The 12,941-nt window shown below is 35.7% G+C and overlaps 1 protein-coding gene across 10 annotated transcripts in view; it reads right to left on the reverse strand.

Annotated features, from left to right (window-relative positions):
- Nucleotides 1-12,941, reverse strand: part of PCNX1 (pecanex 1) — an 86,615-nt gene that overhangs the window by 26,683 nt on the left and 46,991 nt on the right. For all 10 annotated transcript variants that reach the window (XM_056492240.1, XM_056492239.1, XM_056492235.1 and 7 more), the window contains 8 exons: nt 12,730-12,883; nt 11,940-11,972; nt 10,692-10,863; nt 7,074-7,184; nt 6,513-6,604; nt 5,113-5,222; nt 3,324-3,429; nt 1,500-1,592 (listed from right to left, as the gene is read on the reverse strand). In XM_056492240.1, coding sequence (XP_056348215.1) covers nt 1,500-1,592; nt 3,324-3,429; nt 5,113-5,222; nt 6,513-6,604; nt 7,074-7,184; nt 10,692-10,863; nt 11,940-11,972; nt 12,730-12,883 — 871 coding nt within the window. The remainder of the gene's footprint in view (nt 1-1,499; nt 1,593-3,323; nt 3,430-5,112; nt 5,223-6,512; nt 6,605-7,073; nt 7,185-10,691; nt 10,864-11,939; nt 11,973-12,729; nt 12,884-12,941) is intronic.

Below are 12,941 nucleotides of genomic sequence, written 5' to 3' on the forward strand. Positions count from 1 at the left end.
TTTATTTTCCAGCATACGGGCAGATGCTCCTGCAATACTAATGTATTTCTTCATGAGAAACTTACTACCAGTTTTAAGATAAAACAAGAAACCCTGTGAGAAAAAAAAAAAAAAACCCTTCATAGCTAATAAATTTTCATGGAATTGAAATGCACTTTCAAGTAAAAACAGTGCACCAGTCTTTTTCACCGTCCATTTTTCCTGACCCATATGCATTTCATTTTATAAAGGTATTATTCTCTAAAGGCTGAACCCAATTTACATTTCCATCTGCTGGATTAAAAGGAGATATAAGCATAAGCAAAAACAAATCATTAATTTCTCATTCACTTGAGAAGGTAAGAAGTCTCCCACAGGACAAATCCCATCCACAGAAGTCAGAAACTACTGCAAAATTAACATGGGATGTTGACTGGATTTCACGATAATGCTTTCTACACATTAAAATTTTCTCTACATTTCTACATAAGTCTAGATAATAGCAAAACTGGAATTGCATTATGTCATAAGTTCTTTGTGAATTTGTGAAGCCAAACCTATTGAAATTTACAACTGGTAAAGAGCATACAGTCAAGTCTCTCAAATGTGGGGGAGAGAAATATTCAGGTGGAGTGCTGAAATCTAGACATACAATAGAAGGGATACTTTCCTCAAAAAATACAAGTACAGATGCTTAAGTAATGCACTTCCCCTGAAGACATAAAGTTACCTAAATGTATATGCTTTTTTAAATTAATTTTTTACTTTAACTTTAGGCAGCAGCAGGAAGGTAAAATCCTTCTAAAATACATGCCAGAAATTTTCATTTGCCTTACAGAAGGCTATTCATAAGCTAATCAATGGCTTCATAACGGGAATACCAAAATAAGAAACTCAGTAATTGCAGCTCTTGAGGGAAATGCTTTACTTAAATTCAAGCACAGGATCTAGTCCCATGCCCATTATCACAAGAGTCAGAGTCATTTAAAGTATCCAAAGCAGGAACACTAGCTAGACTGACAAGTCAAAAACCTGAAACTCAAATAATCTTTGAAGTCCTGTAAGTAATCATTCCAGTGTATAATAGGGGTATTGGCCCATATATTCCAATATAGGGGTACTGCCATATACTGTAATCTACAAAGAGCCATGCTAGCATGAACTGCTGAGTCAAGGTCCATCCTCAATCTTTAAGCAGTAACCATTTTAAACATTTTTTTAAAGTATCATTTTTCTTTATTTCAAAATAATCCTGACACTATTTAATTGCAATAGATGACTCAAAAGAGGGTGTTTTGTGCCAGGAGCTAAAACAAAAGTCTAGAATACAAGAACACTAGGGAAGATGATCTTTTGAGCTCATAAAAGTGAAGACCTTCAGTCATGTACTTGTCATGCTATACATTTATAGACTATCTAAAATTAGCCAGAAGACTCAGTGAACTACCAGAATATATTTTATATCACACCACAGTATATGCATACAGAAGGCAAACTGAAGACATGAAGCAACATCTTACCTGTAAAACTGTAAATACTGTACTGACATGAATTGCAAAATAGAGGACACCAATGACTATACACACAATCAGGTCAGACTGCAATCGTTCGCTCTGCAGAGTCAAAATAAAATAATTTTAGAAAATGCCAGCTTTGGTTGACCTCTGAGAATCATTAAAGTTGGAAAACATCCCCAAGATAGATTCTAACCTTTCGATACCTCCTGAATACACAAACGCAGTAACATTGAAACAGATTAAAGACTTTTTAATTATGCCAGTGTTAACTACTTCCACTGAAGTTATTAGAAATGTCACACGACAAATCTTACAGCTAAGAGCATCAGTTTAACAAAGTGAAAGACACATATTTATAGGGGAGCCACAACAAATCAATATACCAAATATATTCTCTAATCCTGGACTGAGAGGTGGTGTAAGGATCCCCTTAAAACACTGATGAAAGCACTGGAAGGGACAATCAAATTTCCCGTTCATGATCTAAGAATTGTTTAAACTACAGGACAATTAAGAGTGCTGCCTAGGCAGAGCCACCATCCAGGTGAAACAACCAGGCTCTTTAACCCTTTTCTGCCTTCCTTGCAGAAGGGTAAAGGATAGCTTGGGAATGACCCTGAGGAACAAGGCTGAATTTTCCACTCCTCCTAAAAAATGAAAACAAGCTGTTGATAATGGGCAACCCCCCCAAACTAGTAATGCCACACTGAGCCACAAGGGGGCAATGCTTACTTAGGGCCGTTGCAACTCGAAGTCTCAAGTTTAGACCTGTCCCCACTCTGTAAAAGCAGCCTCAGTATTAACAGCCCAGAAAATCATTAAAGGATTATCTAAAATCCAAAACTGGCCAAATAATTACACACAGCAATTATTGCTGCAAAGCCTTAACTTCCTGGGCTCCAACTTCAACAATCAGCTGTCCTGATTTTTAAAACCACTGTAAGAAAAGCTACAAAATCCTCAGTTTCTCTGCCCCCTTGGAGGCACTCTCCTATGGTCACTATCACCTGCTAAATGTTAAAAGAACTGCAGTTTCTCTGCTCTAAATATTTATTTGCAGTTTCCATACACTGAACCTCATCATGCTTGTAACTACTGTATTATGAAAAACCCACCTATACAGTTCAGCCTACAGCTGAGCCCTACACAAAGCTAAATGAATCTTCAACTTCTTTTGTCCAAGTCAAATGTAGTAAGCTTCTAAGTCTCTTACTCATCGCTACGTTGTGTGAAAAAGAATAATATTTAAATACTATTTCCATAAATATTTAGAGTAAATTTGTACAAAAAATTCAAAGTTGTGTTTAAGTAAATGGAACAGGTTACATCTGCTTCCAAAGAAAGCAATAACTTGGACCACCCAAATGAACCACAGAAAGCCCCGAAACACTTTCCATCATTTTTATTTTCTACTTCTGGAACAGCAAGCACAAAGGTCTTCCTCAAAATTACTAGAAGTACTGAGTTAATACAGTTTTACCACCATTAACTCTTTCCCAGTAACTTCTGCACAAAAGCAGACATCATCTATTATAATCCCTGAGCTAAAAGAAGATCCTTGGTGATACTTCACTGAATTCACACTAGGGAATTCCAACTCTCTCTGCTTTTAAATAACTTAAAATTGCAATATCAGCATTATACTCCTAGGTGTAGCATGAGTTCAGCTGCAGATTTAAAGGAAATGCTGTGATTCCCATTCTAATTAGAACCATGCTAAGTGACAAGTGTGAGCTAAGCAAGATCGAGATGGCTGCCACATACAACAACACAAACCAAATGATTAAATGGAATTTAAAAACCATAATAATTAAAAAGCCTACTTACCACAGAATTTCTAAGCTTCTCAGGTAAAGGATCTTTTACTTCAGACAGAGGATCCTCAGGGTTTTTGTCTTCAGAATTAGGAAAAAATTTTGATTGCACTAAAGAGCTTAAAAGAAAGACAAAAAAAATCCCATTGAAAAGCATGTATTGTTCTACATGGTTTTATAATAATAAGAAAGTCAGAAGTTCTATTACATATTGATCACAAAAAATTAATTTTGGCACATCAGTGCTTCCACATAGCTGAGCAAATTTACAGAGATCTCAATTTATAAAAGAATTAGTTCTCTGTTGTACCAAACAGCAACTACTGAAGAGTAGAAGCCAGATGTTCAAACTGCAGTTCCTCTAGTAGCAACACAGGAGTAATTGCTAAATTCTGCTTAAAATTCAGTTTTTGTCCAATCATGAAACAAAACTTGAACTCATAAATAACTGAAACAGAAATGTGCAAAATTTAGAAGTGATCTATTTGTCAAAGTCATTTAAAAACCCATAAATTTTTTTGTTTCATTCAACAGCAACAATAAAAGAAACCTATTCTAGCCTGATGAATTAATGAATTAGCCACTTTGACTAAAATTCTAAATTCTTAGCAGGCCTTGCTGATAACTGAAGCCCCAAAACCTTACACTTAAGCTTTTAGAAGCCCATGTGCCATGTCACTAGCCATAAGCAGTTGTCTCTCAACCTGTCAGCGTGATTTTTCTTACAACACCCTACATAGTGCAGAAATATTATTCATTTTCTGGACAGAAAGATCACCACAAAACAAGCCCTAACTCTTCAAAAGGAAATTACATATTACAATGTATTACAATGCTGAACTATGCCACATCTGGCTAAACAGGTGCAACAGCAAGTCAAATATGAACATCCAGGCTTCAGTTTTTTGGACAGAAGAACAAATACCTAGGGTAAAGGACCTCATATCAACTGAGCTAAGAGTAATCAGATGAAGTTTAGTGGTCCACCCAAAGATAAGAAATTTCCTCTGGTGTAAACACTCATTGATCATTAATTTTGTTGGTCACAGAGGAGGTCCTTCACTATCTACCCCAGGCCACAATTTATCAAATTCATCCAACACTAAAATCCATTTTAATGGCTAAATTTAAATCGAGGTTCAAGCTCTGCCTAACCTAGTTATGTGGCTGATCTTTTATTGGCTACTCTGGGGGAGGTGCTTCTCCTACTGGAACTACTTTGTTTTACATGTATCATTATTAACTGAATCAAACACCCTCAGGAGCATCAGATCTCTACTCCAACTCAGAATAACATAAATACCTGTTTCCCCATGCTAGATGGGAATACTCATCACCAAAACAGATCCTTATAATTTAGTATAATTATTTGAAGTGCTAGGAGCACACATTCAATATAAGAATACTTCAACAAATGAAAGTGTTCAAAAAGTCCTCTTTTGGACTTCAGCTTAAACCAGTGCTTTGAGCACCTCTTTAAACACAGAAAGGATACATGTTATTCCCAAAAAACCCACAAAGAGAAAGATGGCACCTCACTGACATTTTGGAGAACATCAGCAGGCATACAAATGAGATTTTGGCATGTAAGTGATTTACCAGAAACCACAAAAAAAGTCACTGTTAGAGAAGGAACTAGAAATTCTCACATTTTGCATCTAACTATTGAACTAAAAATATAGTATTTTTGATTAATGCTGGTGAGTTCAAACAGTACTAAGTAGGTTATTCATAGCTATTCATAGTTTTATCCTTGCAACTTGCTTCTTCATTGGGGAAGAGACACAAACTGAGTCACTTACAAAAGTACAGAAGGGTCACTGCTTTGTCTGCTGAGATGATATGATATTGCCACTAACAAACCACAAAATATGGAGAAGAGAACCGGAATATGCTGCCCATCCCAGGAATCCTGGAGACAGAAACAAAATGTTAATAAAAAGGAGAAACACATCACTTACCTGACATAGAAGAATCACATATATCACAGAGAATGGAGAAATTAACAACAATTCCACAAAAATAAGCCAGGGCTTTTTGTATAAAAATACTGTTCCATCTTTACCTATGTCTAACTGTAGATCAGAAACTCTAACACAGTGTATGTCCCTCAAGTCTACACCATCTTAATCATTTAACAGTCATCATTTCTCATAACCCTTATGAAGCATTTCCTGGATTCCTTGAGACCACAGGCTCTGAAGAGCTGTAGTATTTAGTCACTTCTTAATTTTGAACATTACATGTATTTTGACTCAAGATTTACTTTTTCTAATGTGCTGAATGCAGACTAAACAGTGGCTTCATTACTGTTTTCCTGACCTGTACTGGATCTGCAAAGACAACCAGCTACTCTTTGATAAAGCTTGTTTGTCTTAAATGGGTGTGTTTACAAAAGGATAATGAGACAAGTGTACAAATTCACAGAAAGCTAATGATGTCCTGCAGGTGATAGCATCATGGGAGTAACTCCCCTAGGAACTTTCTGCTCTCTCTGATAAAGTAGAAAAGCCAGTCAACTCTGAGTTGGACCCACACATGCTACAATTCATTGTAAACTGCACATGTCCAATTACTGACAGACACCTGAAATGAATAAACAGAAACAGCATCACACTCCACACTGTTTTCAAACAACATTTCAAGCAAGGAAAAAAGGGTGTGTGGGGGTGTGTTTGTGTGTATGTATCCCTTTACCAGCTAACTCTCCATCTCTCCCCTTCAGATAGGATAACATCTTCACTTTGACACTAAACTATTTCTAGGTTTCTTCTCAAGTAAACATTAATTAGAAGATACTCTTCCACTTTTGCAGCATCAGAAAAAAATACTTACACAAGTCATTTTGAGAGGTTAACATACAAATATATGCAGACTCTGCTAGAAATAAGTCACTTGCATGGTATTTTCAAGAATTGATGTAAAATGGAACTGATGGTAAATGTCATATGTTTTCAACCAAAAAAAAAACAGAGCCTGTTAGAGCAGGCACAAATCACACACCTTTTAAAAGCAAAAAAATCTGCTTTGTTCTTGCACTGCATCTCCTCTATTGACATCATAGCTGAGCAAGTATGAAACCCTAGTAAATCAAACTAATATTTCTAATCCAGTAGTTGCATACTTTAGTTACTTAATACAGAAGAAAACAGAGAACAAACATCAAAACATTACCATTTAATGTGCATAAAATTTTTCTCACCTTCAGGGCACCATAGCACAGTCCATACAACAATGCTACTGCCACAATACTACAGATAAAACTGTAAAGTGCTGCAAGCAGGCTTGTGGTAGCTGAACAACATAGAAATGAAAAGAAAAAAATATTGTTATTTTCTTAAGGTAGAATACAAAATACTTCAGTTTGTTTAAGGTATCAACCTCCTAGCATCCTCTGATGGGGGAAAAAAAGGCAATTCAAACCAGAGCAGCTACTTGTATTTTCCCCTGTAAGTGATTTTTATCAAGAGCATTTTATGTGGCTTTTTTAATCTCCTAAGTTATTGAACAGCTTTACCATGGGAATAGTTAACTGCAATAGAAACCAGCTGAGGAAGAACGTGACAGTACTAGGACAGTAATTCTCTCTCTCAATAATCAAAAAACTTTAAGGCTTTTTAAAAATACAATTAAGTACTCTGTATTTAGAGGGTAGCAATAAAAATAGCATAACCACTACATTTTTTAACTAGCATACTGATCTACTGATCTTGGCTGCTCCACATCTCATACTTTCGCCGCTGACAAAAAACACAACACTTACCATTGCCACCAAAGACATGAATGTCCAGCTGTTCACAGAGATACATCACAAATGTATTCACCTGAGGCAGGAGACCAATGAAGAATACTATAGGGAAACATAGTGTAAACACTACAGAAAAAAAGAGAGTTGAAAAAGTGGTGAATATGAAAAAATCAGCATGGTAAGATATATTTCAGTTTAAGTTCTAGGGTATCACATACCCCGTTTGAACTCAGAAATACTTCAGTGATGTTATTATAAATTTCTAAGGAAAATACACATTATGACTTGGAACTGACTGAATACAGAGGTCATACAAATCAACAGTACTTTCCTTTTAATTGCTGTAGACATGGACACAGGCCAATTCAGACTTTCCATTTTTATTTAGCAAAGATCAGCCAGGAGTGTTTACACATTAGACTTGTAAGTTTTCACTTATTAGGAGTGAGGTTTATCCAAGCCTAACTGCCTGTCTGGAGTTCCAGGAGCAACCTAACACCAGCCACTCTGACGTAAGGGATGCCATGCACTCCACCTCCAGGTTTTCTGCTACTAACAATATCTGGTAACTTAACTCATTTTTTCTAAAAGTTCTAATCCTAAATAACTGGGTTTTCTGTTTGTTTGTTTGGTTGGCTTTTTTTAACAAGAACTAACAACAGTATGAATCATACAAACACCTGCAAATTACAGGATTTCAGAAGGCAAAGATGCCACCTAATGCAAAACAAATGCCACCTAATTTCAATACAGAAAATGGTACGTTTCAACCTGTACATACCATTTGCTTCCCATCTTAAAGAATAAAAGATGCAGAAATAATAATCTACACAAGTTCAGATTTAGTAGTTTAGATCTAATTCACATGCAACAGCATATTATACATTCTAAGTTCTGAAGAATAGAAGGATTAAATTACAAAAATAACCCTAGCAGACAAAATCTGGCAGTTTAGGGAGGATTTTCTATCATCTTACTGACTTGTAGCTTCAGTGACAGATTTCAATGTATTTTGTCAAGCACCGTAAGCATAAAATTTAATTTTCTAATTTTATATGCACAGAATGGTTGGACACTGAAGGATATCACATTAGAAATATCTACAGTGAAATAGATAATGAGAATCTGCTTTTTTTTCCTCTACTCCATAGTAATGCTAAACAACAATATAATTTAAAAACATACAGGGTGAAAAAACACTGAATTTTGTATTTTTTACTGACACTAATTAGGAAATATAGGACTAATGACCAGCTCTTCAATACCTGAAGAAAATACTTCTTCAAAATTCTCAAGTCAAACCTCTATTTCAAATCATTACACAAGGAAGCTGACATAGAAGGCAAATACAGCGTTCTGTCACTGACAGGCTAAAAATTTGCTTCCCAAAAGTCTGTAAGTAAAACTATCTTGGGCCCTTTGGAAACAAAATTACTACACAGATCTGGGAATACACAATTTTTAAAGAGCACTCCAGCAAAAAGCCAATATTTATGATGCTTTTGCAGTCTGTAACATCATTGTTTTCTAACAGTGACCAACTAGGTGAAAAGATAATTATTTTAAATGTGGAGTAGATTCAGAGCAATTGATCAAGTGCAAAAGGTGGTACACAAAATAAAGCATTTATGCTAGTCTTCACTTGTCTGTTAGGAAGCAGACAACATTTACATTATCCAAACACCAAGTTCGCCTTGCCCTGCACCTGTGCTCTTCCCATAACTCTGCCTGGGAACAGGAAAAAAGGCAGCTGAGATTTTTACCTAACAAAGTATGTTTGCTAGCAGCCAGCCTGGTCTGCAGTACACACAAAGCTTTTTGAAACAGTGCTTCAGCAAGACTGAGCGTTGCTCCAAGGGCAAGTGTATCGTGTGGGCGGTGGGGTGGGATGTGCAGTGCAGGTTGGTGGGGTGTTTTCGTGGGTTTTGTTTGGTGTTTCATCATTCGGTTTTTGGGGTTTTGTTTTGAGTTTGGTTTGGGTGTTTATTGTTAGAGGAGTTGTTTTGGGTTTTTTAAGCAGAATAAGCTGTTCTGGTCATCTGATTTTTTTTATTGGAAGGACTGCTAAGAAATATAAACCACATATGCTGCTGCAAGATGCTCCAGAGGAACAATAAAACATAAGGATCAAAACTCACTTAGAACTCTTGAACTAAGTAGTTTTAAAAGCTAATCCCAAGATGGACGTGGTCTGGTGAAAATGCACGACATCTTTTAAAACTGCTAAAGACTCACTCTTCAGTACTTTTTAAAAGTAGCTCACTTTACAGGACACACCACCTACATGTACATTTATGTATTAACTGATGGGGATATGGATATACATTATGGCAATGACTCCACATGGTAGAAGAGGGAAGAAAATACTCCTAAAACTGACAGAGCATTATCAAGAGAAATTTGTATTAGTTTTTTACTGTGAATGAGTCAGAAGTATCTTCTATTTTCTTTTTTGATTACTGATATAGAATCAAGTATGCCAGTACATGAAGAGAAACAAAGAATTTGTTCAAAAAGTACATTTGAAAATGTCTGGACAATTTCTGTTCATAAATATGCAGCTTAGACATTTTCCCTCTGGGCATTTAAATTTAAATACAGAATTATTAGCAGAAATTTGATGGGGGAAGCAGTATGAGGTATAAGACACAGGATGTTCCTAAAATCAAGTAATAATAACTAATACCCAAAATGCTTCAGTCAGTAACTCTTATTAATCGATTCAAATTTTTAAAAATCCACACTAAATTTTAAAAATCCAAGCTTTCATTTTACTTGGACATAAAATGGTCTGGGGGCACACAGACATAACATTTAACTGCTGTAGTCTTCCACACACAGGTATTTTGACACAACTGAAGAGAAACTGCATTCAGTTTAGACGAACTATTACAGATTTTCTTATCTCATGCAAAGCAATGATCCGTAGAAGATAACCCAAGTAACCTGGCTCCATTAAAGCAATGCACAATGTTCCCATGATAAGATGTTTTTGAAATGTTTATGTCCCTCTCCTTTCTATGGGCTCTGTTTGAGACTACAGGGCTGTTATTATTTTCATAACAGGGCATAAGATTGTTGTTTTGGGGTTTACATTGTTTGTTTTTTTGCATTAGGTCTAGGGGGGGTAATGGAATTAAATGTCATCAGTATTCTGAATGCACTGTGCTGCTCAGAAAACAATGGGATTACCTCAAAATGGAAGTACAGCTCAAAAATTGTATTTTTGGTATAGCTGATAGGCCTATTCTGAGAAGAGGCACATTAATAAGATTTAACCTGTGTATAATGTTTTTTTAAATTGCGTCTGCACTGTTCTGCCAAATTGGTAAATATGAATAACCTGATTTAAGAGAACTCCTACTCATTTGCCACAAGCCTCACCAGAGAGTGAGAAAGGGTCCAAATCAAACCGGTTTTTTAACTACTGAGCAGCTAGGTCCAAGCAAAGGGTAGTGTATGCAGGTTCAAGTTCAGTAAGAAAGTTCAAGGGTAAGGGCTAAGATACTGGATAATGAAAAAATTTAGTAGAAGGCATCTCTGCCATTTGTTACAGCACAGCTATAGAAGATGACAGCGTTCCCGTTCTACTGTTGTAAAGCAAACAACTCAAATCCATGAAAAGTCACTCACCTATAACTAAGTCCCTGGCTGACAGCAGCAGCAATGGGTTGGTGAAAGCCATTCCGTACAACCTGAATCTTGTTGTAGATATGTTTCTGCTGCCATAATCCAACAGCCAAATCAGACCACAACACAAACAGAAATATACAGGCCTACTATAGGCTATGATACGATTGTGACCCTGTTTAAAAAGAAATCACAAAAACACCAACATTTGTTCATTATTAGTGGATAAATTAACTTTTACTCTTCTGCTACAGATAGCTTCAGAACCAAAATTAATCACTGGTCATCAACTAATATACTGTCACCTCATCATATCTTAAAGTTTTCTTCAAAAAATCCTTAACTGCATTGCCTTGCACCAATACCAGTCTGTGCTTTTTTGTGGCTTTGATACAACAAAGACACATTAGTTAGATTAAGTTAGACTAAGCTATACATACCCTTAGTCTCAGCTATATTTTATGCTATGCTGCTTGCAGTACTAAATGCTAGGGAAGTTCTGACTAGGCTTCATAAACAAGTGAGAATAAATAAATTTTAAGGAAAAAGGGATTAAAGTTTATTACTCAGTTACTGTTTCTACTACTTGGATGGGGAGCAGAATCTCTATCTGCATTTATCAAAACACAACTTCTTACACAAAATTAATTACTTGCTGCAGAGGAATAATGCTTTCATACATTTTATCTAGGACATAAAAGTAATATTTTGTCTTAGCAATCTAGTAGGTGCACAACAGGATATAAACACACTAGAAGATACTGGAACATGCAATACTACTACATGAACATTTCCATATTCAAACATTAATGCTCACTAGAACATTGCAAATTCAGCTCTTCAGAGTGAAAAAATAAAGCAGTGTGCACACTAGGACAACAGAATTATCTACAAAACTGAAATAGAACATCAAAGTGGTGTCAGTTCATACCAGCAGAGCAAATTACAACATTAAGAATACTACACAGCATAATTGCTAGAATAATAAAGATTCATCAAAAGCTTAACATGACATGGCTCCCTAGCAAAAGCTAGGCTCAGAACAGGAAGGCACGATTTGCTAAACACAAAAAGTACGGCGGGGGAAAACAATGTGTGAGAAGGGAACTGATACTAAGACAACTACAAGCCCTTTGTGCCTTCTAAGAAGGAACATAAGAGAAATGCCAGAAAAATCAAACCAAAAAGATTAATTCTCTGTGTGAGTTCTGCATCTATATGTTACTACAGTGACACATGCCCATGACTTACATGTCGAGGGGAAGAAGAATCTGGCTGAACACTCTGAAACCAAAATAAAAAGAGCTGTTATCCAATCTACAGGTAAGTGTGTTTCATCTCTATACACAAAACTTCTTGGTTCAAGTTTTTTAAACAATATATACAATTAATTTTACAGTTCCAAATTAAGTTTACAGTTCTACAAGCCACATTAAAGCTGTTAAATAGTACAATGTAATAAACCATAAAATCTATTTACAGAGTATGTCTGTCTAACAAAATCTCCAACCCCATTATTTTCAGGACTTTTGCTGTTTTTGACAGCATTAGGAACTTTTATTTTAAATCTTATTTCCATCCTAATAGTCAAATCATAAAAAATAATCCATCATTCTTAGATTACACTGAATCATTAACAGTCTAACAGAAATTAATAATCTGATTAAAAACATGTTTAGATATAATTGCCTCATATGAATGCTCTGAGGTGTAGACACTAAAAAAAAAATTAAAACCCAAATCAATAAAACTTCAAGTTTAGTTCGTAGTGGGTTTTCAACAAGTAAGAACGTGCTCCTTCTTTATGAAACCAAATAATGCATGAGAAAAATAAATAAAGGACTGTTTAACAAGCATATGCAAAACCATTCTAGTGAAGTGACCTTGCATTGCCATCTAACAAACTTTCCGTGAGGCCAAGTTTACTCATTTCTTTATAAATGATAAGCACGCACATTTTTCCTTAAAGCTCTAACTAACCAGCAACACTCAATTAGATTTATATCTATTGTTTGTAGAAAGTGAAGAGAAATTAAAATACCTTCAACAGTGAATACTGGCAACTGGCTATTACCAGGCAGAACTGGAAGACCCAAATATCCTTGAAAAAGCCCTCTATGAGAAGTACAGAGCCTAGAAATGCAACTAGAATAGCTAGGATGACAGCTAATACGTTCTCAAGGATCTCACGATTCCTGTTTTGAAGCGAGAGAAAAAAAGAAAAAAAAGAAATTAAACTAGAAAAAGCTGCAG

This window comes from Oenanthe melanoleuca, chromosome 5 (assembly GCF_029582105.1).
Source record: "Oenanthe melanoleuca isolate GR-GAL-2019-014 chromosome 5, OMel1.0, whole genome shotgun sequence".
NCBI lineage: Eukaryota > Metazoa > Chordata > Aves > Passeriformes > Muscicapidae > Oenanthe > Oenanthe melanoleuca.